At 41.3% G+C, this 23790-nt stretch overlaps 1 protein-coding gene across 2 annotated transcripts in view; it reads right to left on the bottom strand.

Moving 5' to 3' along the window:
- Positions 1 to 5713: 5713 nt before the first annotated feature.
- LOC134520657 (tropomodulin-2) overlaps positions 5714 to 23790 on the bottom strand; it is a 36926-nt gene continuing 18849 nt past the window's right edge. For both annotated transcript variants that reach the window (XM_063346348.1, XM_063346347.1), the window contains exons 4-10: positions 17855 to 17977; positions 15810 to 15896; positions 12927 to 13057; positions 12191 to 12298; positions 11779 to 11922; positions 11320 to 11464; positions 5714 to 9219 (exon numbers count right to left, since the gene is read on the bottom strand). In XM_063346348.1, coding sequence (XP_063202418.1) covers positions 9185 to 9219; positions 11320 to 11464; positions 11779 to 11922; positions 12191 to 12298; positions 12927 to 13057; positions 15810 to 15896; positions 17855 to 17977 — 773 coding nt within the window. In that variant the 3' untranslated portion in view covers positions 5714 to 9184. The remainder of the gene's footprint in view (positions 9220 to 11319; positions 11465 to 11778; positions 11923 to 12190; positions 12299 to 12926; positions 13058 to 15809; positions 15897 to 17854; positions 17978 to 23790) is intronic.

Here is a 23790-nt window from a genome sequence, read left to right as displayed (position 1 = left end):
ACCATCAGCACACCGATGATTACTGCAGGTGCCAGGCATGGTCTGAGTGAAAGCAGTTAGAAGATGCTTGCTAACTTGGATGGTGATGAGGTTAAACTCTGGCTGTGCAACGCCAGGTTCCTCAGAGCTGGAATGAGAATTTTACTGTACGTACCCTTTGTGGTATCTAAATTCTTTTGGGGCTAAATTTCTCTTTAATTTCAGAGCAGCTTTCGTCAGGGGAGGAGATTCAAGGGGTCATCCAGAGGGCTGATTAGCTTGGCACTGGTTTAAACATTTTCAAGTAAATTAGCCTGCTGTGGTCTCCTTTGTTAAGTTCCAAGCGGAGCGAATGATTGGGCTCAGTGTGAACATCCGGAAAAGGATCCAGAAGGTCGGTGCCAATGCTTTTTTAGTATCTCTGGCAGACCTTGTGTGCCAAACTGCTCATGTGTCCAGAGGTAAACTTAATCACCAGCTCAGAGCTGATAACCACTGCCCCAGCTGAGCTGACAGAGACCTTAGGCTTTTCACTTCCTCTGTAGCAGGTAGATTTTACTTTCAGTGCATGGAAATTCCTGCATTTGTTGTACCTAATTCATTCCTGCTATTGCATCGTTTATTCTATGGAACACTGTTCTAGTGTCAACTTTTTTTCTTTTATTCTAAATGATACAAGTATCTGGCCTGATTAAATATTGGGCTGGTTACTGGCGTGCAATTTAAGGATATCAGATACACAAGAGGCCAGACTAGGTGGCCCCATAGTCCTTCTTATGGAAAAATGAGACCCAAAAATATCATTATTATAAAGCAACCAGCAATTTCAAAGCAGCAGGAGCTGACAGTAACTCATGGACAAAGCCGTGACCTGTATCACCAGGGTGATTAAGTACACATGTGGCCTTGGTGACAGCTTATCTGACACTGACATGAGTGGCATAGCTGGACGCTACAATAACCGTGTGCATCAGTGGAAAAACAAGAAGCAAAACCTTTTGCAAGTCTCCTCCTCAGCACCCAGATCTCCTCCTTGGATATTCTTACAGTGATTCATTCCAACTCCAAGCAAGCAAGACAGCCCAGTGAGTCCTTCACAGGACCAGCAGGTACTTCAGCCAGTGTCTTTGGGGACTGCGGCTCTTCTCAGCAGTGGCTGTGTGCAGGTTTGAGTCCCGGCTGACTTCAGGGCACGCAGGATCGTACCCCTTCTCCTCGGAAACAGCGTGTTTTCCATTGTACAGATATTCAAAAAGTAACTTGTTCTGACTTCTTCATTTAATTATGGAGTCAGTTCGAAAGCTTCAGAAGAGTGAAGGGAAATCATATTTTTAATTGGATTTTCTCATTGGTACAAAAATAGAATAGGAAATAACTAAAATATATTAAGTATAACTGTCTCATTTTAATGAAAAAATGTATACCAAATGGAAGCAAATGCATTTTTATTTAAATGTCATCACATATCTTTGTTTAAACCTTCAGTCTTTCTCATCATGGAAATGATCTTTCAAACTCGATGAATCTCTAATGCTGGAAGGGACTCCAGCTCTTGGCAGGTGGCGTAACTGCTTATGTCCCTGCTGGCTGGGTTTTTTGCAGCAGCTGAGCACTTCTGTCTGCTTATGACCATCAAACTCCCATTTCCCTTCTGTCAGGCACTCTGGTTTTTCCCCACAAATGCAGATATGACATCAGTACTCTGCAAAAAAGCACGGTAAGGGGAGCAACTTAAATGTGTGATAGCCAGGTCCAGCTTCATAAGAGGTGCTCTTGACCTTGTTCCAGGCTTAGAAGAGACACTATAAACTTCCCACGGTGCATTTAAGAAGATGTCACAGTAGTTAACCTGGATAAACCAGCGCATTTGGAGTGTAAAGACGGAGAGAGCTTAACTGGAGCTTTAATCAGCAGCCACAGAGAATCAGTTCTGAAGACCAAAATTTAAAGGAGATTATTTTGAGGGGCTATCCTTATTTTCTAGTGAGCTCAGCACATTTAATGATACTTTTTTTTTCCCTCAAGCAGCCTGAAAGCATGCAAGAAAAAATACAGGAGTGGAATAGAGCGACTGTGCCGCCTAGCGGGGCCAGGCAGCTGGGGGGGTCTGCGGGGGGAGCCTCGCCGGCAGATCCTGCCCGTGTCTCTTGTGTCTGCTCCTGAACGCGGAGTTCAGTGAACTGTAATAAGAAAACACATTTGACCTCTAAGCAACCTAGTTAATGTGGATGACTAACAGCAGTGTCTGCAGTGTCCCAGCGCTGCTGGAGTACAAACTAACCAAGAATGCCAACGCCCCGGTTCACCAGACACTTGCACGCAGTGACCTCTTTCTTCACCATCATCATCTGGAAGCTCTTAATGCTGATTTAGACAGCTGATGAGTATATAACCCTTTCATGGACAAGTGGCAGAATCAATGCAAGATTCTCAGGTTCGGGGAATTCTTTATATATAGTGTTCACCAACATAGATCGAGAGTCTAGGCAGCTTTTAGGTGACCTGCACCTGTGGTGATGGATGGGAAATAAATTGCAAGTATGAAATGTTGCTTCCAGATTCTGTGCAATATAGTATCAATGCAGTCATTATCAGAAAAGATAGAGAGTGAAACAATACATGCAATTGCTTTATCTGACAGCCTTGTTTTCTCCTCCCTTGCTCATTGAACGAGTCTACCTAATGTTAGACTCAGTAAAGTCAGGCAGCTGGCTATAAGAAACAAACAGACCCTCATTAAGGGAGGCCCTTCATGCTGCTTTTGTTTGTGCTCATCTGCTTTACTGGAATGGACAAGAAAAGCATGAATATTTAAAGCACTTTCCTGTGGCTGGGAACGACCTGAATACAGTTCTGCTGTTTTTTCCCCTCCTCCTCTTCCTCAAATAAGAAACCTTAAGTGCCATTGACCATTCTGCTCCATTCAGACATAGGCGGATATTTGATATAGCTGAAATGGATTAGAATGACAGAGATTCCTTGGTGGTGGTTGTTTTTAATACGCAAATGCTGTCCTCTATTAAAATAGTTAAAAATTTGATTTGAGCGCTGCGCGGTGCTGTGGTTGCTGTCCAACATCTGCACACCCAGCAGAGAACTCGCCCTGTTCCTCTGCCCACCATCAGTGCTCTCCACGCGCTGCGTTTGCGTGCCAGCCTTCTGCAGGCTGGGCAGCAGCTTGCCACTGGGCACGGAGTGCAGAGCTGCGGCTGCGGCTGGAGAAACCCGCAGGCAGACAGGTCAGAGCCACTGCAGTATGGCACAAAACTTAGTCAGCTTGCACCTCTGCTGCTTTGATGTTGTATCACAGCTCCCCGGAGTTTCTGTATCAGTCAAAATTGAGGAGGTTGGACTTTTGGGTAGGTGCATCAAAAGAACAGAAGCTGGGGACCTTCTGTGTGGCAGCGGCAGGAGATGGATGGCCAGTGGTAAATGCCGCTTGCTGCGGTTCAGGCTGTCACTCCGGATCACATCCATGGGAGACTGACCTGGCATTCCTTGTAGAAAATTAAGCACCTGGGGTTTGCCCTGCTGTTTCTCAGGCTTGTGAGAGTAGTGAGCAGACTGGAATAGGAAAGATACAAAGATGCATGCTCAGAGGCTTTAAGAATAGTACTAATCCTCTTTTTGTAAATGAGTTATTTTTCAACTGTTCGTACACGAAATTTTCATTCTGCAAAGAAGCGGGTGCAAGGAAAGAATGTGATTCCTAAAGTAAAGTAAAATCAGTAAACCTGATTCCTGTGTTCCTTAGCATATATTGCATTCATAGTAAAAATCCCAAGGGACTTCAACACAACCCCTGTAATGAAAGGGATGCAGGACCAAAACAAGTCTTTTCACAAAAGCTATCAAGTATGTAGAAATAAAACCCCATCTCGGAAATAGGAAATGGGGTGCATGACCTCACGAGCTTCTCTGCAGCTGTATTCTCTGATTCCCTTATGACTGAGGATTTGGGAATTGCACTGCATAGTTCCCATGAGCACTGCCTCTGATGTTAGGCTCCGCAAATCCCAGCAGAACCACATACCGGGACACAGTTACCTCCTCTTCTTTCTCTATGAGATTCCCTCATTTTCTTAAGTCTCTCATCCATTCTTCTGGCGTGCAAGAGAAGAAAAGTAGCAACTGTGAGATTTCAGAGTTAAAGTATTGACATAAGTAAAGGTGGTCTTTATATGGGTAGGGAAGTTGTTTTGTTTCTCTATGGGTAAACCGAACTTCCCTGGGATTGCAGAGAGCACATTGTTCACGGGGAGATGTTCTGAGGTTTCTTTTTTAACGGTCTTTACGCATATTTTGCAGGGTGTTCTAAGTGCTAAGTGTTCTAAGGATCAACTGAACAGTTCAAAGGGTCAGATTAACAGTTCATTAACTCAGTCTATGCCTTTAGGCACTCTACAATGCGCTTGATTCTCTTGAAGCTTAGAGCTGTGTATACCCTGGGAGAAATCAGTGTAAGTTCTCACTGTCAAATTCTAACGAGGTGACATATAGAACATTGCTGAGACACTGTGTGGAGAAGAGAGGGCAGGAAATAAGTGCCTCTCTACCTGATGCTCACAGAAAGCCCACTTTGCAGGCTTTCTGAGTAGAAGCTAGCTGAGGAGGGATAATTTGATATAGTGCTTCTCCTCTGTTTTGTATGCAAGGCCCTGATCAGAGAATAGTGATTTTATGCATGCAACTTCACACAGTTGAATTGGATTCTAAATTTCGCAAAACAGTGAAATCTCTCTTCCCTGTTAGTTATGAAGTAAACAAGAAATCTAGTCTGTGCAGCTACAATGTCAGCAACCTTTTATAAATTGCACTCATTTTTTACTTCAAAAAAGAACAGCAGCATGCAGAGATCTATTATTGCCTTGTCACATAATTTCAGAACTGTAAAAATTGAAACCAGACCTAAAGAAAATATTAAGCATTGTAGAAGAGTTCCGCTTTTCGGTTGTCTTCACTTTTTACTGTGTACTTATTTTTAGAGCCATGGCATATATTAAAAAAATAATGATAAAAGAACTCTAGTAATACAATCTAGTCTTGGGATATGGGGCATAATTTTCAAAAGCATGTAAGTTCCCAAAAGGGTGTTGCATGCCTGGGCCAGATTCTTACGGTATGTAGCTGCCTAAGGACAGGAATTTATGTATCTGATGTATCTAAACTTACATTGCAGCTGGTGAGAGCCGGTACCTAGTCACTCCTAAAAATACCATGGGTTTTCATGTGCAGCTTTAGATGTCTAGATGCATCACAGAAATCTGACCCAAAGTATCTCAGATAATGACACATTCTGGAAGTGGTAGGTTTTAATTTCCCATTTATTTCCTTTAGAGAAAAGTGCATCTCTTGCTGCATATTCCTCTGAGAAGCTCAGAGTTTCACAAGCATTCGCTGAGTCGGGAGGCAGGAAAGTATTAGGTAGATGTCAGAGTGTGCAAGCCGAGGCATAGGCAGGTATGATGAACTTGCTGTAAATCTGGGAGGTCTGTTAAACCTTGGAGGAGAATCTGGGTTGCTCTGCCCCCAGTCCTGGTTCTGAGCACCCAACCATCATTCACAGAGCTCCAGCTCAGTGCATGCAACATGGGGAGAAGGCGAAACATGGCAGAGAATGCAAACGAGTGAAAGCTGCAAGAGCCACAGTGGAGAAAGTTGCTTAATCTAATGTCAGAGCATCAAGGGAGGCTTGATTCAAGGCACAAACCTGTGAGAAATTGCAAAAGCCAAATCCTTTATGAAGATTTATTTAGAAAAAACACAATGCTGGGGAGTCACTGTTACATAGCGTGGTAATTCCCTTCCTCTCGAGTAATATGCACCACACTGTGCGCATGCAATTACTTTTGTTCTTCATCTAGAGTTATACGTGTACACATATGGTCCTTAGTGCACGCTACAATTCACATGTATATTAGGACACGCACAAAGTTGAGCTTTTCCATGAAAAAATATATAAAAAATACAAACCAAACTGAAGCTGTCAACACGAGAAGCAATGTGCAAAAATAGACAGTTACTCCTGAATGTTTGCTTAAGAAAAAAGGACTCTTCTGTCCCCGTTCCCCATTCAGCGTTGAGTATGCCAGGTGTTGCTTGAAAGTGGAATTCACAATAACTAGTCATGTCCTGACCCCCTTCGTGTTAGTTGCAGAGATTTTTAACCAGCTAAATAATCCAATATTAATATGAAAATATGCCTTCAAGCATCACCACCCTGTGCTGTTGTTGTATTGAACAGATCTTTATATTTTTGCAGTGTTTGATTTGTGATGCTCAAGGCCAGGTGACAACCAAGCCAAGAAGAGGCAGGACAGAGATGTCCCTGGTCACCGAGCCCCCTGGCAGGGGCCGGCAGCAGCTGCCTGGAGAAAATGGCCAGGGATTAAGAGTTCTCCTCAGGCCTGCTGGAAGGGGCCAGACCTCCCAGGTGCCCCGACATGGGGTGCACAGCTCCAGGCACTGTCTGCTAGTGCATGGTGGGGCTGGTGTTGGAGATGAAACTCTGGAGTGCCTGAGGAATCCTTCCTTCAGAGGAAACATGCCTGTGCAAAAGGCATGGCCGAAGAAGGGACAGAGAGCCCACAGGGATTTCCCCAGCCGGGTACCTTGGTCCATGATGCAAACGGTAGCTGACATGGATGGTGCCACCTGACTTTATAACCACTTGTGTGGCTCTGAGCAAAGCTGTACAGGTTGACATGCTGCAGACATCATGAAGCAGTCAGACCAATCCATCCTTGCAAAACTGCTGCATGCAAATACCGACACTTTAAATGGCAATTAAGACTAGAAATGGATTGCACTTGTTTCCCTTAAACACATACACGTACCACCTTTAAAAAAAAAAACTATTAAAAAAAAATCTTCAAAATACATTAAAAAAATTGATTGATAGTTGGGATTCCCTTGGTTGGATCAAAGGAAAAGAAGACGAAAATACGGGCAGTGTGATTCTAATCACTGAAGTTTGTCAGTGACCATTGTCTTTTGGTTTGCGGTGTGAGGATTCTTCCTACGTATTAGACTTGGTGCTGCAAAACCCAGTATTCCCCTGGCAATCTGCATGTTTTTTAAGGGCTGTTTATTTAAGCCCATGTGGAGTTATGACTGTGTTAAAGAACTTGTCATTTTTTTTAATGGGATATCAAAGTTTTTCACAGCAAATCCTGCATGGATCCAGGGAAAATCTCAGCAGGAGTCCCCTGTGTGTTGGGTTTTTTACTTGCAAATCAAAGGTTTCAGCTTTATTCTGGGGAAGGGAGAGAAAGGTGGAAATTGTAAAGACTGGGAGCTCCCCAGGGATACTGCACTTTACATCCCATCTCAGCAGACCACTTTAGCAAACTATTTTAGTGGGATTTAAGTGTATATCATTCAGTTTGGACTCCAGTATGAACACCGGTATCCAACAGGAAGAGTGTTGTCTTGGACCTACTCGTTTCCATTACAAAAGGCACAGAGGGAGGGTTCCTCCTGTTAGCTTGCACCCCAGCACTGGTCATGAAAACATCCTGCAGGGAAGTATGTCCAACATGTACCACCTGCTCCTAGGGCTCCCCCAGTTTCTAATCCCTGGATGCCCAGCTGCACAGTGGCTCACAGCTCTGACGCCTGGGTCAGGAGTCACTCTGCATTGTCCTGTCACCCAGATGAAGGAAGCAGTGCTTCATCCCTGGTGTCCTGAAGGAGTTCTCAGAGGAGAGGCTGGTGTTTCCCAGGGAGCAGGACTATCCCCAGGTGCGTTTCTGCAGCTTTCTGAAAGCATTAGTATGTGTGACACACCTAACCCATGGCTCCCTGAGCTCTTACAGCATGCCTACGTGTAACCAAAATGAACCTCTGGCTGTTAGTCGGAGACAACTGTTGGCAGTGATAAAACAGTGGTAGAGAATAGTTTTAGACTGTAAAATACACAAAACGAAACGTCAGACTGAATTCTTACTAAAATTTTGATGCTGTTGAGCATCAGGGTTAGTTGCTGCTTCCCAAGTGTTTTCCACTGGGTTAAGATTATGTCCGGCATCTGAGTTAAGGCCCTGATTTAGCAAAGCATTTGTGTCTATGCTTAAATCTGCCCTTATTCAGCTAAGCACTGATGCAAATACCTAAGTGCCTTGTGATACAGGGGCAAACCCGAACCGGAGCCTATAAATGTAAGTTATATAGCTGTCACAGCTACCCTTTTAATGTTTTTTCCTGGTAGCACAGCTGCTCTCCTGGATTCACTATTTAATTAATCTTCATCTAAAGGTCCTGAGAACAGTTCTATAATACCAACAAATGTACATAAATACCAGAACTAAAAAAAAAGTCAAATGCATGGCTCAAAGTAAAACAAATATTGCTCAGAATACTTGTTTAGATTAATAGCTGTAAAATGTGCATTCTAGTAGCAAATAAAAACCTGTTGGCCTAGAAAAAAAACCAAAACATTCAAAGTCTATAGGATTGGCAGCACTAATATTACTTTACAGTGTGGAGCAAGGATAACAAATATCAGTGTAACATTGTGAAATGATCCACCTAACCTAAGTTTATGTAAACAAGTAGGCTTTGACAATGTTTATAGGTCTAGGCGTGATCCTGCACTTGGAGCTGGACGGGTGGAGACCCAAGACGGTAGAAGGGCGCTGTGCCAACGCGGTTCCAGCTGCCCAGATCCCACTGCAGGAGAGAGGCTCAAGGCTGTGATCCTGCAAACTTGTACTGGCATTACTAGTTCTACTCCTGGGAGCATCCCTTTGCAGGGTTCAGCTCGGCAGGACTATACACATACAAGTAAGGATTATTCTCAAACATAAGGCATTGCAGAACTTGGCCCTAAAATTTCTATGTTCAGCAGAGAATCCCTTATCCATACACAAGATCATATTTTAACATACCAAAAAGTGTCTAAAATAAGGATCAGAGTCACTAGATGTTAAGCTCAGTAACACAATTAAAATTCTGCGTATTGGCTTCAGATATTGCAAAACATTCTTTTCATTAAAATCAAACCAACTATGATTCTTTCTCATAAAAATTAACCGTGAAAATTAGAAAAGAACAGACTGTGTTTTCAAGGTTAAAAGGAGACATTAACACAAATAATAAATCCCATTGTAATGGTTTTCCAGTGCTTTCCCTTCTGACCAGTGAGCACACTGAGACTGCAGTTGTTAGTGGCCTCCAATCTTGCTGTGCATCCTCTATGGCGTGGCTACTGCCGCTCTCCTTCCACCCGCTTTTTACGAACTAGACCAATAAAACAAGAAAAGAGCAGTCATTATTGCTTTCCTGAGAGCCTAAGGACTTTTCTCGCTGACACATTGCCTTCCCAGTAACGTGAACAGGAAGGAAGAAGATTCTAAAAAATACTCAGAAGAATTATGTCCATAAATGCTGTAATTAACAGATCTTAATGCCACACAAAACAATTGTATCTAAACTGCACTTTTATATATCACCAGGTGTTCATATCAATACATTTTCTATAAAAATCAGATTCTGACTTAAAGGTTTTAGATGATGAAGAAATCACCATTTCCAGTTCTTCCTCCCAATAGCTCCCCTTAGATTTTTGTTACAGGTTTTACGGTTCATTTAAAAGCCACTGTGTTCCAGCTAAGTTGATACTGGTTTGCTCTAGTCTGCATGGCAGTGCTCTGGATTATTTAAACATTAGGCACCAAAAATTAATAACTTTTGTAACTGCACAAGTGTATACTATATAGGTAAACAATAATCATCCCCTTTTAGAAAATAATTTGAAGTACTCTTAGGTATGGATATCAGTGAGTATTGGCAACAAGGAAAACATCACATTGGACCTTATATTATCTGTTTAAACTTCATATGCTCTGATTGCATCAGCCATCTGTCTGATAGTAAGATAATTAACCCTGGATTCTCACTAGAAACCAAGTTGAAGTTACCATTTAGCAAAGCGGAGAGTGATGAGCTTTGTGCTATGGGCAGTATTATTTTGATAAGCAGCCCTCTGTGAATTCTTACAGTACTTAGGATGCATTTCAGCTGGTATAGAGCAGGTCTAGTTGGGCACCATTTGCTACTCCATACCCTAATAAAAATGTAATGAGTCTGCTCTGACTTGGTCAGATAAGATTAGTGAGGTTCACTGTTTCTGTGATACAAAATTTGGTGTTACATCAAACTGTCATGTCCTCTTTCTGATACTGAACTGCTGAAGGACAGAACAAAAGCAGTAAAACTGGATGAATGAACACTTTTCACTACAGAAAGTCAATAACAACAATATATTACTACAAACATTGCATTACTTTACTATCAGGAGGTTTATTTCATAGTGCTTTCTTGGCAGACTGCATTATTGCAAAGTCTACAGTGTAACATCAGTCATTTGTGTCTGCTTCCACTGTTTTGTTGCTTCATTTATTTTATTCTGTTGAATTCTTTAAGTTATTCTGTCTTACTAAATCTTGAACAAAACCACACAATGCAAAAGCAGAAAAATGAAGATGAGGTACAGGACATACGTCTAATGGCAACTGGTTAAACAGTGGGGAAAAAAAAGGTCTTTCTCTGTTGGTGGGACGTTTCAAACACCATTCTGGGACACTGATAGTTTCAGGACCAATAGTATATCACTGGAATGCTTAAGTACTGCTAAAAATTAAAACTGCAAAAAGATAAAAGTATGTGTGAAAGAAATAGGTTCTAGCTCAACTTTTATCTCAGTTCTCACAGAGAGAAACCCAAGCTGAAGCCAGCAAAGGCATCATGGTTTGACACCTCACTTTGAAGTAGAATTGATTAAAAACACATAGTTAATTTTTTTTCCTTCCTACTGTAAACTACTCCTGCCTAGTCATCTCCTTCTTATTCTGCTCTGTTGAGCACACGGGGCAGAGCATGTCACGCTCAGGTAAAACTTGCAAAGCTTTATTGTCTTTGCCTGTACGTGGTCACGCAGGCAGGAGAGTCTTTTTTGTTCCCTTGGTTGGGCAGGCCTGGTCTGTCATGATGGGCAGGGCAAAGAGGTGAGGACTGAACAAACAGGATGGGTTTGGCTCTCTGCTTTACTGGCCAGAACAGCTGAAAGGGCAGCTGGAAATGCAGGGTGCTTCATGGAAAAGGCTGAAATAACTCCCCTTCCCAGCAGGAGTGGGAGAAGAATAGTGGCTCCTAATCGCAGAAAGATCTTGCTGTTGTCTGCTCTAGAGTCCGTGGAGCTATGCATCACCCCTCACATACAGCAGGTGGAATGTTGTAGAGTTAAAATTCGATCTTACGTACGATAGGAAAAGATGCATCTAGGAAGGTCAAGGCTTGGCTCACGTAAACAAATGATGAGTAGATGTAGTAGCATCTTACCCAGATCGTTGTTCTTAGTGATAGCTGCTGCTACCCTGGTTCTTGGACCTTGCTTTGTGAACTGGTATCCAAACTTGAGAATCTTGGAGTTCTCCTCCAGCATCTTGGCAATCTCCATCTCTACAGCTGTCCCCAGCTGCTGCCTCTGTCGGTGATGTGAAATGTCCCCAAAAGAAACAAAATATTTGTTTTCATATGAGAGGGAAATAAGTGGTTGTATTTCAGTGCTGTGCTGCAAACTACAAAGAGAATCCCATCCCTGGAGATTTTGCTCTGGGTTTTATATTTGGCTTTGACCAGTTTTATTTAGATTTCCCCTGTTTGGTTGCATGGGCATGGGACATGAGGTGCAGAATGACAGCCACAGAGGCTGCCTTGACTTTGCCAGAGGCCTCTAGGAGAACCCTCTGGGAATCTATATAGAAGGGGGGCAAAGTGGGCTCAATCGTCTCTCTTTACCTGGTTGTCAATTTTAATCTCTGTCAGGGATTCATTCTCTTTCAGTGCATCAATCAGTGCCAAAATACCCGTCCCAGTGATGAAGTTGGATTCTACATTCAGACTCTTCAGTGTTTTGTTCACTTTCAACATATCTGCAAATGCCTGAGGGGTCAGAAAGAGGGAACATGAGACAACATCTTGAGAGTTTCAGGGAATAACAGAGAATCTGCAAAATGTGGCTTAGTACCTACAAAGAAACGAAAGACAGAAAGGCTTAGAAGAACATAGAGGTAGATCAGAAGAGATCACACTTCTACTTTGCATAGTCACAGGGAAATTCTGCAAGGGAAAATAAAGAATGCATCCTAAAGCAGACATAGACCTACTTAAAAATTGTTGTGGGTTTGTTCCAGACAGTGTTTAAACTTACAATAGCTACAGGGTCATTGCTTCGAGTAGCTGCAAGGCTGAATGTCTTCACATGCGTGTTGCTTTCCAGAGCTTTTGCAAATTCTTTCAGTGTTGGAATAGGAATATTCTGCATTAAGAAGAAATATCCAGTAAATAGGAAAGCCAGTCACATCGCTAGACACTGATTTTAATTATTATCAAACTGATTGATTAACAGCTACAGTCTAAGCAATTTAAACATCCCCAATGTTTATAAGAGTATCTCAGAAAGGACAATGCGTGCTCTGCTCATAGTGGCCTTCAGAGACCCGTGGAGGCCTGTGCTAGGAAGGGATGTCAGCGCTGCCTTTAATTGGGTCAGGCCAACGCAAGCATGTGACTGATCTCTGAGCTACTTTCCTATTTTGCTGCTGGTTGCCCAGTCTCCGCGTGCCAGCTCCTCCATTTGCAGGTGTGGGCTAATTGAATTTGGCCCGTGATGATTACATAGTGCCCATGAGATATCTTGCTTTACAGTCTGCTAAAGGAAGGCAGCCAGAGGAAATCACCCCTTGGGCTTTTAATTGGCATCTAATTCAATATCAGGCATTGATGACCTTGGAGCCTCTACAACAGTTCCCTCCACACCCCCTTCCTGTGTGTTCTGCTTCTTCTGAACAGTAGAGAGAGACAAAATTTGAAGATAAAAGGCAAGGGCTTTGGAAATACTTGAATAAACCCTCCTATGATGACATAAATGAAGCCAAAGCATCTACCTTTATGTTGTTGAGATTAATTTCTGTCAGACTAGGATCATTTGCTTTTATCCTTTGTAGACTTGCTTCCACATTGGTCGGATTAGGTGGCTCCTCAAAGATGGGCTTGACCTTTTCACCTTTCACCACATCTGCAACACAAGATCTCATGAAACGTTGACGTGAGGAGCAGGCATCATCACTAACAGTCCGCAGTCTGGCTTTTCAAGTCCCATTTAGGTTTGTACTGTAGCATTCAAGAAAGGGTTTATACAAACCACAAAACTTGGAAACAGGAGTATTAGCCCCGTTATCCCTGCCATGCCCTTTGCATCTTCTGTGCACCCAGAAGCATGTCACTGGAGGCTTGTCGCAGCGGCTGGGCAGTATCATCATGGGCAAATTCCTCCTTTTATGTGCAAAAGTCCGGGTACAATTAATTTGAGCCAAAGCAGCTTTAAAGACTATTGTATAGGATGTAATATACTGCAAGGGCTGCTTTGCTCCTTGCCTAGCACCTGTAAAGGAAGGTGTGCTCAGAACTTTCCCATCACATTAGTGAGAAAATGTCCCAGCACCTATGAATAGACTGTGCTAACAAAAAGGGCCATGACCAGGAGGCCCCTCAGTTTCCTTCTCTCGGCTAATGCTATCAGCCTTACGATAAATTCAATTAGCTCTTGTAAAATTGCAACATCTGCACTTTCTAAAGAATAAAACTATCAAAGCATGAAAAGCAAGTCTGTCTGCCAGCACCAAGATTTATGAAGTCTTTGAGTATTCATGATCCAAGGAGATACAGTTTTTAATGCTAGAAGCTATGAGCTATAAATATTCTTAGAGAAGCATAAAAATCATAGCTGAGAACAGAATTAGTACTTCTAATTCCCACGCATGTAGCTGCAGAGATTAATTTATAAACCCTGACCACTGAAGCCACTAGAGGCAAGAAAGGAATATGTTACTGACCACAAGTATGTTTAAACTCTTTTATTTTATGTTGCAGACAGTGAGTGATATTGAAGACTTGTGCTTGAGTCTTAATGTACTATGCATTGCTGTTCAGTGCAACAGGTAAAGTTCATGCCATATCATGGGCCAAAAGAAAACCAAGTGTTTTTTTGACAACTCATATTCTTAGTAGAGACAGTCATACACAAACCTTGAGCCTGTTTTCACTCTGCTCCCTTTTACCCTCAGCTTTTTTTTTTCCTAATTCCCTGAGAGACTTCACAATAATTACACTGAATAACGTTCCAGCCTTTCTAAGGAGTAGGAAATTGAAAACTACTAAAATGCAAAACTACTGGTAAAATGCTAAATGGTAAAAGAGTATTCACCCTATCTTGGAGGCAAGGAAGGAAAGTAAACAAAAAACAGCAAAGCATTTTTTGCACTTGAGGCAACACCCTGCCAAGCTGGGACCTGGGGAGAGACTTGCACCCTGTCCTCAGGTTAGACATTGCAGTATACTCAGTCTAGAGTTAGCAGGATTTTTCACTTTCTACTTCTTGTTGCTTCCCATGAGTTTTATCTTGTTTCTTTAATAATGGTGCTGTTTTGCCACATCGATGGGCAACTTCTGAGATGTCTCCCTCTTTTACTGAAGCGTTTCACTTGGCTAAGGAAAGGTATTGCTTTTGGACCAAAGAATAAAGTGATGTGACAGTGATTTTCTGGTTCTTAAGTCTATGATTGGAGCATAGTTCAGCTGACTCACATAGCTGACATTTTGACTCAGTACAACAAAAATATTCTGAAATCTATGTGGATTAGTAATGCATGCAGTTGCCTGTTATGAGATAGACGGCAGCTTGCACAGGGCCCCACTGGGGAGGCTTGCAGAGCAGCCTTAATCCTGAGAAAAATGAAGTGACACGGTGTCCTGTCTACTTTCCCACCTTGCCTTTAGTAAAGAAGGATGGAAATGAAAGTCCTTGGTAAAGATAGCTGCTGTTCTCATGGCCTTACAAGAAGATATCATTTTCTGAGTACGGCTTCCCTAGAAAAGAGCATTCCACAATTTTGTCTTAAAAAGCAAAGTTTAGTCCACTTGACATGCCAGAGCTTGGAGGTGATGAGCTCTGGATCAAGGCTTGGCAGCTCTCAAGAAAAACTTGGAATCCAGATGTACCCATTTCTCGCCCCATCCAACCTCCTGTTGGTTTTTGAGCTAAGTTCTGATTCACCAAAGGTCTGTTTCTTTAGAGCAAACATTTTTGGATTTGGTTTTAGTAACTACAGTGGCTTCTGTTGGGGGATTTCCTGAACAATTACACTCCCTGTGTACCTAAGGAGCCCTAACAGCAAACGTTCAAATGTGCTGCCACAGAAGGAAGGTGGAGGTAGTAGACGAGAGAGCAGCTGGGGCAGGAGAACATCCATGCGGTCTCTGCCTCCCTGTGAAGGCAGCTTGACGTGACTCCGGTCAGAGATGTGACTCTGCCAGGGATTCTGCCATGCTCCAGCCCCATGGTTACAAGTCATTCTTCAGTTGCGGAACTGCAGGGACTCGGAGCGAGATGGCCTGGCCTGTGCCCTGGCCGCCCCTTAGCTACAGCGTGCTGTGTTTTCTGTCTGCTGCCTAAACTGAAGTGGGGTGAAAATATATATGTCTTGGCTTCTTAAATACGCCCATCTTTTCAAGCACCTCTGCAAAGCCAGTTATTGCTCTCTAGGAAAATGAAGCTCCTTAGGAATGATTTATTTGCATAGTACTGTTGTCATTATAGATAACGAATATTAAGATTATATTTACTTTAAAGAGCTTCCCCTTATGATTAGTTAGATCAGTCAAGGTAAGGTCAAGTTACATTACACTAAATTAGACCAATACACCCAACCTATAGGTTTACAAGTCCCTAAAGATAACATACAGCCCACAAGAGAAATCTGCTTGCTTACTTCTCACGCTTCCTTTTCCATCTTTAGTGCGGGCTCCTCCTTCATTAAATTTTGGGTTGTTGACCATGTTGTGCACTCCAAGAACAGCTAAAATGTGTAAATACCAGGAACAGGATATTAATGGCAGGAACAAAGATTGGAGAAAAATATCTGCTACAAATTCTAGTTTAGTTCCCCAAACAAAAAACCCTTTATAAAATGCTAATTCTGAGTCATACTTGTTTGTAGGGAGAGTCTTTAGGGGTCTAAATACTGGAGATACAGACATTTTAATGTAAGTTTTTGAACAAGTGAAGCAGTGTAGTATGCATATCACAGAAATGCCAGCTGGAAGGAACCACTACGGGTCATCTTGTCCAGCCTCCCCCTCAAGCAGGAGTGTTGCCAATATTAACCAGGTCAGCCATGGCTTTGTCTAGCTGGATCCTGAAAACATTCAGGGATGGAAATCCCACAATCTCTTCGGGTAACTTGTTTCAGTGCTACATCCCTAATAATTTTTTTCCTATAATATACAATCTGAACCTCCTATTGCTCCTTGTTGTATTGTTTGGCATATCCAGGAAGAATTCGACTGTACCTGTGGTTAGCTTAATAAATTGGCATTCACACTGGGGTTTCTTATAGAAGCATATGGATGCTAACATACTTGGGGAAAAAAAGAATATATTCCAGGACTTCAAATAGTGAGAATATAAACTATTATGAGAGAAATGACAAAAAAAATCATAACTCCATAAAAGAAGCTGCAGAGAGAGTTATCTTTTCTGCAAATGAACTTCCATAGTGTCAAAGAATAAACTGTTCTGTGTATGATGATACTTCTTCCATAATTATAATTATAAAATATAATTATAATCCTGTAATACACCACATTTCGCTCAGAGACAAAGCTAATGCATCCAGAAATGTGTGCTGTAGCCAGGAATTACAGAAGATAATGTCAAGATCATGTCCTCCAATAGGACAGTATAATAGGTACAAGAGTTTTGAGATTAATGTCGATCTAACCCAGATTCAGATTAATCTAATATGCTAAAATATTTCACTTGGATTTTCCAAATGAAAACCAAAAAATTTTAAATACAGTTGAAATTCTCCCACCAAAATTTTGTGTAGACTAGTGCCCCAAAAAGACAGACCATGGACCTCAAAGAACCCAGGGAAGGGTAGGATCCACTATGAACTGGGTGAAAAAGGCAGGAAATGTCAATGGTTCCATGGGGAGTGTCAACACTAGGTTGTGCGGGGTCTTAGAATGACCCATTGACATAAATCTCACCAGCCCTGGCTGGTTTGCTTCTTCCCAAATTAGGGATTCAGATTATAATCTTTTACTAGCATAAACATATGATATACCCATGATATGAACTGCTTGAAAATCACAGCTGGCTGAAGAACTACAGATTGGCCTTTGTTAAACTGTAGCTTCAAATGTTATTTATGCAAGTGGATACATTTCAAAATTATTTCCTTTGTGCACACTCTAGAACATGAGATTATACTTTGGGTTAAAGGAAAAGAATTACAAGTGGTGAAATAAGGCACGTCTAATCGGCTGGCCACCAATTTTCTGATTCAAGGGGTTAGATTCTATATTTCTTCATTGATGCAGGATCTTCATCCATTGCATCCCCTAACAAGTTCATCTCACCATTTGGGATGCCAGAGTTGAGAGGAGGTAGCAATAGTACACTACAGACAATGTGGATGCAGTAGATTAATGGTCTCCACTGCAATGCGAACACCCCAGCCTGCAGTCTACCGTCTTGACCCTTCCCTTCCCCAGAGTATGTTAACTGGCTCATCTTCTCCCCTTGCCTGCCACGTCAATTATAATTGGATGAGAGATGTCTAAAATGCAGCAGCTATCGAGTCGCGCTTGATGTCCTCATGGGCAATGTGTGGCTCACAGATTAAGCACCCATCTGTACAGTGGAACAGCAGGTACTTGGGAGATGATCTTGAGACACTGCCGGTGGCAGGGCCAGGCAGAGGAGAACTGGATGTGTATGTAGGAGAATCATACCTATATATTATCTAACCTGCAAGGTCGTAGAGCTCGGTGTCTGAAGCGCTGGCCAAGGCTTCTTCTAGTTCTGGATCCAGGGTCACTTTCTCTTCTGTGTGGGTTTCTATGGGCTTTTCTTTAGGGATAAATATTTTTCCTAAGAGAAGAAAAAGGCCAGAGTGAGTAATGAATTATTGGAACAACTCATCTGCCTCCTGGCAGTGGGGGATTGACTCTGTGACAACGGAACCACTTGGAAATATATCAAGGGCATGTTTTCCTCCTTCTTACTTGATGCTATCCTTGACACCAGGATCTTAGTAAGAGTCTAAAGAAAAAGGTGCAGATTTCTATTCTGTGTTGGTGATTGTTAACATGGAAGCAAATTTCCTAAAATAAATCCCCAGGAGCAGTCACAGCTGGGATCTTTCTGAAGTTCCTGTGGCCTTAAAGTGGCAGAATCAGGTCTACGCAAAAACCTTGCAGAAAATTCATCCTTTTATTTAAAGGAGGTACCAGAAACAATTAAAACCATCCTACTGCAAGAACCTTTCAGTTTACCAAATTCCATACCAGAGCCTGAAAGTTCAACAAAGCTGGTCTTTTCCAGTAACTCAGTTGAATTCCCAGTCTCTCCATGAGTATTTCCCCTCTGTGTCTCCTGATGATTGTTCACATAAAGAGCTTTATCCTGATCATCTGTGCAGGCCTGAAAAGTCTGAACTGAACTGAACCACAGGTTCCCCAAGAAAGACTTCTGACCTATGTGTCTCTCCTTGTATCCTGCTGTTACACTGGGGTCAGCAGGTGTGCGTTTCCATGTGATATTCCCCAAGACTGACATCATCAGCCCTTCTGCTGAAATAAGAAAACTGTAGGATAAATCCAGAAACAACACAAAAAGTCCCACTGCTCCTGTAGCCTGCTGTTATATTTAACCTATTATATCTAACCATATATTATATTATTTGATGTAACTGCAAATACGTGGCACAAGACCCTTTAAATCAGAGCTAGGGCTGCACTTCAGTCACCTGAGCCACTGGGGCTTTTCTCCCACTCAGCACTTTCCTGTACCAAACGCAGTCAGTAATACATTAGATGATGCCACATGCAACAGATGGTGTCATTGCTCTGATAATTCTGTGAATTCCCATGTTCTACTGTCCGCTGCAGAGTAGTTCCTCTCACCTTGTCCCAAGCCACTACTTCCCAAGCAGGCTTTAGTTAATCCCATTGTAATGAAGCTGTGATGACCTTTGGATGCAGGGGACTTTGGGCCACTGTCAACTTTAAATTGAATTTTTGTGCAGCTTTGTACACTCTAGATGTAATGCTTGAAGTGTATCCTGTGGCTTTCTGAAATGTCTCTAAAATAGTTTAATTTTAACTGTATTAGTGATATTATTTTGTTTGCAGTGCTGGTATTTAGTGTTGAATTACAGATGCTTTGCCACTGCTTTTTCAACACTGTCATCCTTTTGTGGCTTAACTTTTCCCCATTATGATCCAAAGTATCATCTTCATGTAGATAACAACCAGTTCATTTATCTCTTTCATACAAGTTTGTCTACAGCAACTTCTATACTGTCAGCTTCCACAACTGAGGTCACTGAATAAGCTCAGAAAAAAATTTTAAGGGACATTTCTGAAACTCTGGCAAGGTTTACTGACGTAGGATTCGAATTATCTGCCCTAGAGATATTTGTACTACAGCTAAATAATTTCTGAGTACAAAACTGGATGGAAGGTTGTGTAGAAAGACAAAGTAGTATGATATTATGATTCATTCTTCATGCAATATTTTAAGTAAGTAATTTTTTAAGAAGAGGCTTTTAGAAGATAAAAGCCTTTGTGGGCCAAAAGTGAGAATCATTTTCATTTTCACAATGCACTGGGCGATATGAATCCAAGACAGCCATCCCAGCAACATCAAACAAAGGTCAAGTGGAAATCTAGGGTGAGAAATACTCTGTGAAGGTAGCTTAGTCATGCTCTCCAGATTTCGTAACAGCACAGGTGCTAAGATTTCAGACTCTCTCTGTTCCAATGCCTAAACTGCAGTGTTGGATGCAGCTTCCAGACACCACTGACCAAGACTTAACTTGATGCCCGCTTGACTGGTAAGAATAACATAAGGAAAAATATTCATGACTATGTGACCATGATGTTCCCAGAGGTCCACAAAGATGATCAGAGGGCTGGAGCTCCTCTCTTGTGAAGACAGGCTGAGTTGGGGCTATTCAGCTTGAAGAAGAGAAACCTCTGGGGAGACCTTAGAGCCCCTTCCAGTACCTAAAGGGGCTACAGGAAAGATGGGGAGGGTCTTTATCAGGGAGTGGAGCAATAGGACGAGGGGTAACGGTTTTAAACTGAAAGAGGGTAGATTTAGATTAGATATTAGGAAGAAATTCTTTACTGTGAGCGTGGTGAGACACTGTCCCATATTGCCCAGAGAAGCTGTGGAGGCCCTATCCCTGGAGGTGTTCAAGGCCACATTGGATGGGGCTTTTGAGCAGCCTGGTCTAGTGGGAGGTGTCCCTGCCCAGGGCAGGGGTTTGGAACTAGATGATCTTTAAGGTCCCTTCCAAACCAAACCATTCTATGATTCCACATTGGAAGCTAGAAGACCAAAATTAATCAGAATATCTGAATAAACAATCAATAGTGAGGAGTACTGTCCGTAAAATATTTTCCTTTCAGATCAGCAGTGGTTCTACATGAGTTTCAAGTAATCAGTAGGTCATTTGAGATATTGAGGGAATTCTGCTTATCTTTATCCTGACTGATAATACTGTCCCCTAACAGCTGTACTCCACAGAGCCATAGCTCACATGAAACATCTCCATCAGGCAATAAGTGATTCTTCACAGACCCAGACGCCAGCCAGACTCTTAACAAATACTGACGGAAGTCTGTACTGTCACACATAACATCTTAAGGGGACACAAGACCTGGAGTCTTTTGTAAACTGGACACAGTATGTATTACAGTTGGTCCTTCCCTATGGCCTTTGGATGCGGGTAGACCATGTATATTGTGTAGCAAGAAATCCAGGGGTAATGGAAACCAGTACAGGCTCATACGTTTTCTGTGCAGTTCACATATATAGGAATATAATTTTTAAGCATTTTTTTCAGGCATATGTAATTCTTGGAAGGCAGCCCAAATCTTTTTAAATGTGTATATGACTCCCAATGATAGTTCCATTTAAAGCATTCTTGGCAAATGTTTTAGAGAAAAAATTCTATTACTCGTTATATGAAATATGTCAAGAGGTAAGGTCATGTCAAAGATGGCAATATATATCTTTAATATATGTGGGCCTTGCTGGTGTCCAGTGGCATTTTAAAAATATTCTTTTTTTCTGCTATCTAGATAAGAACATTCTTTTGCATTATCCCACTGTGAAGAGATGCTGTAGCATAGCAGATAAGAGTTTGGAAGAGCTTATGCATTTAGCACGTTATTAGGAATTCATTATCTGTCCACCAACAGCAAAACGGTGTGTCTGTGTTTATAGATGGTTGTCAACCAGTTCTCCTTCATTATTTTAAGGACAGAGTTTAAAGATGCAAGAGGTCCCTGTGAGTCCCACATCTGTACATTGTAAATTCATTATACAGTGTCATCATGGAATTCACTGACAAAATAAAATAGGGATTGTGGCTTGCTTGTTTCAATGGTCCAGCTTAAATTTAAAATTTATTATTTGGAAGAAGCCTCGGAAGAATAGTGACATTTTATTATTTTAAAGTGAGATTTATGAAGAAAGGCTGCTGCTCTTAGTGCTCTTTATAGTCATACTGTATTTTAGAAGGTACTTTATTATAACATTCCATGTGGTATAATTAATGTTGGCTGTGTTACATTTTGCCTCCAGAATATACTAATGTTCTATGCTAAGTCTTAATAGTAGTAGCTTATCTTTCTACCAATGAAAAAAAATAGTGACAAAAGGTTATGTTTATACATATCACACTTGAGCTACATCAGTGTTAACAACACTAAGATAACCACATTTACATACAAAAATAATATATTCTTGTGTTTAACTGCAAAACAAAATCCAATTCTGGTAAAAAAAAAATAGTAAGTATTAAAATATCGTTTTATTTTTACACATGCATAGAAACCCAAAATGTCTGGAATCCAAAGTGCTTTTTTTTCAAGAAGAAATTTTAAGCGTAAATCAACGCAATTCTCCCCTTCTTTCTGTCAAACTGAGATAAGGGCCTGGGGTGACCTGGGTGACGACTGAAGCAGCTTATTATAACCCAGGGACTTTCTGACTGTGAGTGTAGCGAGTAGAGGTTTGTCCTGGCTCAGTCTAACAGCAGAACTATTCCTTTTCACACACTGCAAAACTTCTATTCAGATTGAAATATGATATGGTTCATGTTTTACTCAAAAGAGGCTCAGGAAAAAAAGCCCATTGAAAACCAGAGAGAAGAAGGATTCAGTAAAAAGGACTACAGAAATGCAGAGTGAGATAAAAGGAAAATAAATCCTACGAAGAAAAGAAATACACTGGGCACAGTCACAAAACCATAGGTGTAATTTTGCCACTTGGTTTCAGCAAGCTCTGATTTCCTGCATTATGTAAATGCCCCCATTAAAGCAATGTCAAAGTAAAGCAAGAAAAGGAAATGTATCCCTAACTTCACCTCCTTATACAATAATAGTTAACTACAAAGCCACATATGTACATCTATAGGAAAATGTTTTAACTGAGCAGGGAACTACTTCAAGTGTATTTTCCTGAAGTCAGTTTATTTGTTTATTGTTATATAAGGGGGGAGGGGGGGCGGAAGGAATTTTGATAGCATAGTTGGTAGGATTTTACTAGTGTGTCCAATCTAAAAAACATTTTGAGGATTTCATCTTCATTTATAGTTTATAGCACTTGGAACATCATTTCTGGTACATCTCTCTGCCTTCCTTCTTATGTCATTAGACTTTTGTGAATAAATATAAATTGCCACCATTTTTATTTAGTATAAATACTTCATATTTATTCCCACCTTGTACAAGCCAAAATCGTACAAGCAAAAACTCAACAAAGCACAAAGCAATGGGAAATGATCCCATTTATGCAAGCTGTAAAAATGTCCTTTTATTTAAAATCAGTTTTATTAAGGATAGTTACTTAATTTTATAACACATGCATTTTCTGACATAATTATAAAACAGTAACATACTTTCTTTTCCTATAAACTGCAGTTCAGATTATTGTACTTTGAAGAAAATATCTGGTTACACTTATTACTTCTTACTTTTCAATGAATCACTGACTCCAGTGAGTGCCTGTTTATTCTCCATTACAGAATGCTGCACTGACCTTAGAAGTGAAATTCAATAATCTTGGAAATATGCCTTACATAAATCACAGGCACCTGATTCACTTTTTCCATTTTGCGCTGTTCTTTTCTTCTGAAGCTTCCTTAAACTCCTCTATGGAGTTCTATGAAAATGGAGCTAAGTTAGTTCTTACCAGGAATAAATTTGTATTATGAAGAAGAAAAACAAGGCAAGTTCAAATAAGTGTGAAGCTGAAAGGTAGCAGTCATTAAAATGCATCATCATAATTCCTGCTATACTGTTGCTCTTGGATTAGCATCTGCGTATTCTTTGCCTTAAAAATTATGATAATGGAATAGGAAGGTTGCAAAGTTAAGCTTTCCAAAGTTATTAAATCTATTGTGCATATACACAAAGAGCAAAGTCAAACTGCAGCAGCATCTTTGACTTTGGTCAGGGTGCTGTGATTCTGCCACCTTAGCAATACCCTATAAAGAATTCTTCTGAAAAGTATACTTTCCCAAATAAAAATAAACAAAATCCAACCTATAATCTTTAAAACAGAAGGAAGCCCAGAATTTCATCAGACCCTCACACGGTTTATCACAACAGTTAGGATCCCTGTGGCTCTACAGCAGTCCTCTGGACTACCACCTGGGTGAACCCGCT

The sequence above is a fragment of the Chroicocephalus ridibundus genome, chromosome 9, assembly GCF_963924245.1.
Source record: "Chroicocephalus ridibundus chromosome 9, bChrRid1.1, whole genome shotgun sequence".
Taxonomy (NCBI): Eukaryota; Metazoa; Chordata; class Aves; order Charadriiformes; family Laridae; genus Chroicocephalus; species Chroicocephalus ridibundus.
The sequence above is the reverse complement of the archived record's forward strand: the minus strand, read 5'-3'. Positions and strand labels throughout refer to the sequence as shown.